This window comes from Atta cephalotes, assembly GCF_000143395.1.
Source record: "Atta cephalotes unplaced genomic scaffold scaffold00022, whole genome shotgun sequence".
Classification (NCBI taxonomy): domain Eukaryota; kingdom Metazoa; phylum Arthropoda; class Insecta; order Hymenoptera; family Formicidae; genus Atta; species Atta cephalotes.
Genome location: NW_012130086.1, coordinates 3,250,059 through 3,252,280, shown reverse-complemented (window position 1 = coordinate 3,252,280; position 2,222 = coordinate 3,250,059). Strand labels below are relative to the sequence as shown.

The following is a 2,222-nucleotide window of genomic DNA, read 5'->3' as shown; positions in this document are numbered from 1 at the left end:
AATTTCACGATATGCATATATGCAGAAAGAAAACAGTATCACTATTTTAATTTAAATAACTTCAATTTTATTTTGTAATATAGGGAAATATCTATCTGTACTCTATCTTGAAAAAATGAATCTATTATTTTCGAAGCAATCATCCTTTTTCTTTAACTATATTTTCATTGTAATAGTAATAAATTAATAAATATTTATTTGTCATTGTGTAGAATGCATGACTGTAAAATAAGATACGGAAGCCTTTATTAGCTGCAATTATAAATATATTTTTATTATACCAGTACGTAAATGTATATTAAAATATCCCCCAAAATATTATTTTACCGTTGCAAAACCCTCCATGGATGCATCAAACATTCCACCAATATTTAATGAAAATTCTTTGGCTTTTCTTTGCAATAAAAATAGTATCATTCTCTGTATATATAATGGGGTTTTATACCATTGAACGTTGTACCTACAGAATTGAATATACAGATAGCAAATCGCTTACCCATGATTGTAATTCTTAATTAATTATATGTTCTAATTTAAATGCAGCAGATCAATTTCTGTTTGTTATAACAAATGCAAAAAGCAATAATCGCACATATTACAAAACATAAATGTTTCTCTTACGCAGTAATAAATACATGATTATTGTGATCGATTATATTCTGTCCGATATAATTGGCTATAAACATGTATATGATGCATACAGACGCAAATATAAACGATAATAAAGATTCGCTGACATTTGTTTTATTGTTTTCAGATGATACTATCTGGAAAAACTAAGAAAAATTTTATATTACATAGTAAATATCAATCTTCTACATATGTATTTATGTTTTAATTATCAATCTATAACGTGCAAATTTTACTCAATTTTACAACTAAGATTTTTTTACTCTTCGATTGCTTATATGTTCTTTTGCGCACAAATAAAAATTTCAAAAACGAAATCACATACAGTTTGCCCACATATATTATAGACAAAAATATATGTAGGCAAATGTGACTTAAATTCCTGAAATTTTTATTAGTTCTCAAAAAATGCATGTTATTGGCAATCGAGCTGTAGTTAATAATATTGTGCGCAAACTGTCGCCAAATGTGATGTGGGCAATTGATTTGTAATGTCCTTAATAAAACAAACGTTCCAAAAATTTGCATTAATGATGTATATTTACAATGTTATTATACTTTTTAATCGAATATGTTTGATTATGATTTACGTTATTTTTCTTGTTATGGCATTTATAAATATATAGTTTTGAATTCATCATTTTATAATACAATTTAGCGGCTTTTAAGATTTATATATGGTATTGATTTGTTGCTTTTAAATATACGTATATTTATAAAAATTTCGGTATTAGTAAGAAAAAGATATTAGTAACAATTTCATTGCAACCTTCATATATTATTATATAAAACCATGAACTTACTTGATGCAAATCAAAACTAAAACAAATTACTACACATCCCGTGAAACAAGATATCATTATTTCGAATGTGGTCATGAAATACTTCGTCATTCTTAAAAATAAAAATATTAGTGAATATTAGTAAATGTATCACACGATATAAAAAACGCAGATACATACTTCATAGCTTGACGATGAATGTCTACGGCAGAAATTATACCTTTGATCATTAAAATTTTTTGTTTATCGTAATTTCGTGGAATATCAATATTTACTGCATGTTCAATACGATAGCTGCAAATGTGTTTCTTTTTTATAACCATTTATTGAGTAATACAACATTTTTTTTGCTAAAACATTTCCACACTAACTTCTTTTAATGTAATGCACTATATAAAGATAAATTTTAGTAAAGCTCTTGTCTAGTCAATCCGCATCGATTACTTTACCTTTTATACATGTTGTCAAAGATATTCTGCTAAGTAACAATCAGAAGAGTCAAAAGCTTTCGCTCGTTAAAAAATTATTAACAAAAACGTTTTATAAATAGAACATAGTTTTTTTGACACCATATGTATTTAAGAAATAAGTTGTGACTAAATGTGTGCTAACAGTATATGTGTGGCACTGTACAATTGTAGACATCGTTTCGCTTTATAAGCAGAAGTTGGATTTTGGAAATATAATGACATCAAGTTTTTAATGAAGAATACGATTTGAATTATGTTATATTTATTTGTTAGTGGAGATGCAGGAAGAGCGAAGTCTCCTCTTCTATATAGGCCAAAGAAATTGGAAGTTTTCTCTACA

At 26.5% G+C, this 2,222-nt stretch overlaps 1 protein-coding gene across 1 annotated transcript; it reads right to left on the bottom strand.

Moving 5' to 3' along the window:
• Nucleotides 1-201: 201 nt before the first annotated feature.
• LOC105619606 lies at nt 202-725 on the bottom strand. Its single transcript, XM_012201125.1, has 3 exons — nt 622-725; nt 328-460; nt 202-252 (listed from the first exon to the last, which is right to left on the bottom strand). The coding sequence occupies exons 1-3, from the start codon at nt 684-686 to the stop codon at nt 202-204; spliced, it is 249 nt and encodes an 82-aa protein (XP_012056515.1). The 5' UTR covers nt 687-725.
• Between the last annotated feature and the right edge of the window lie 1,497 nt (nt 726-2,222).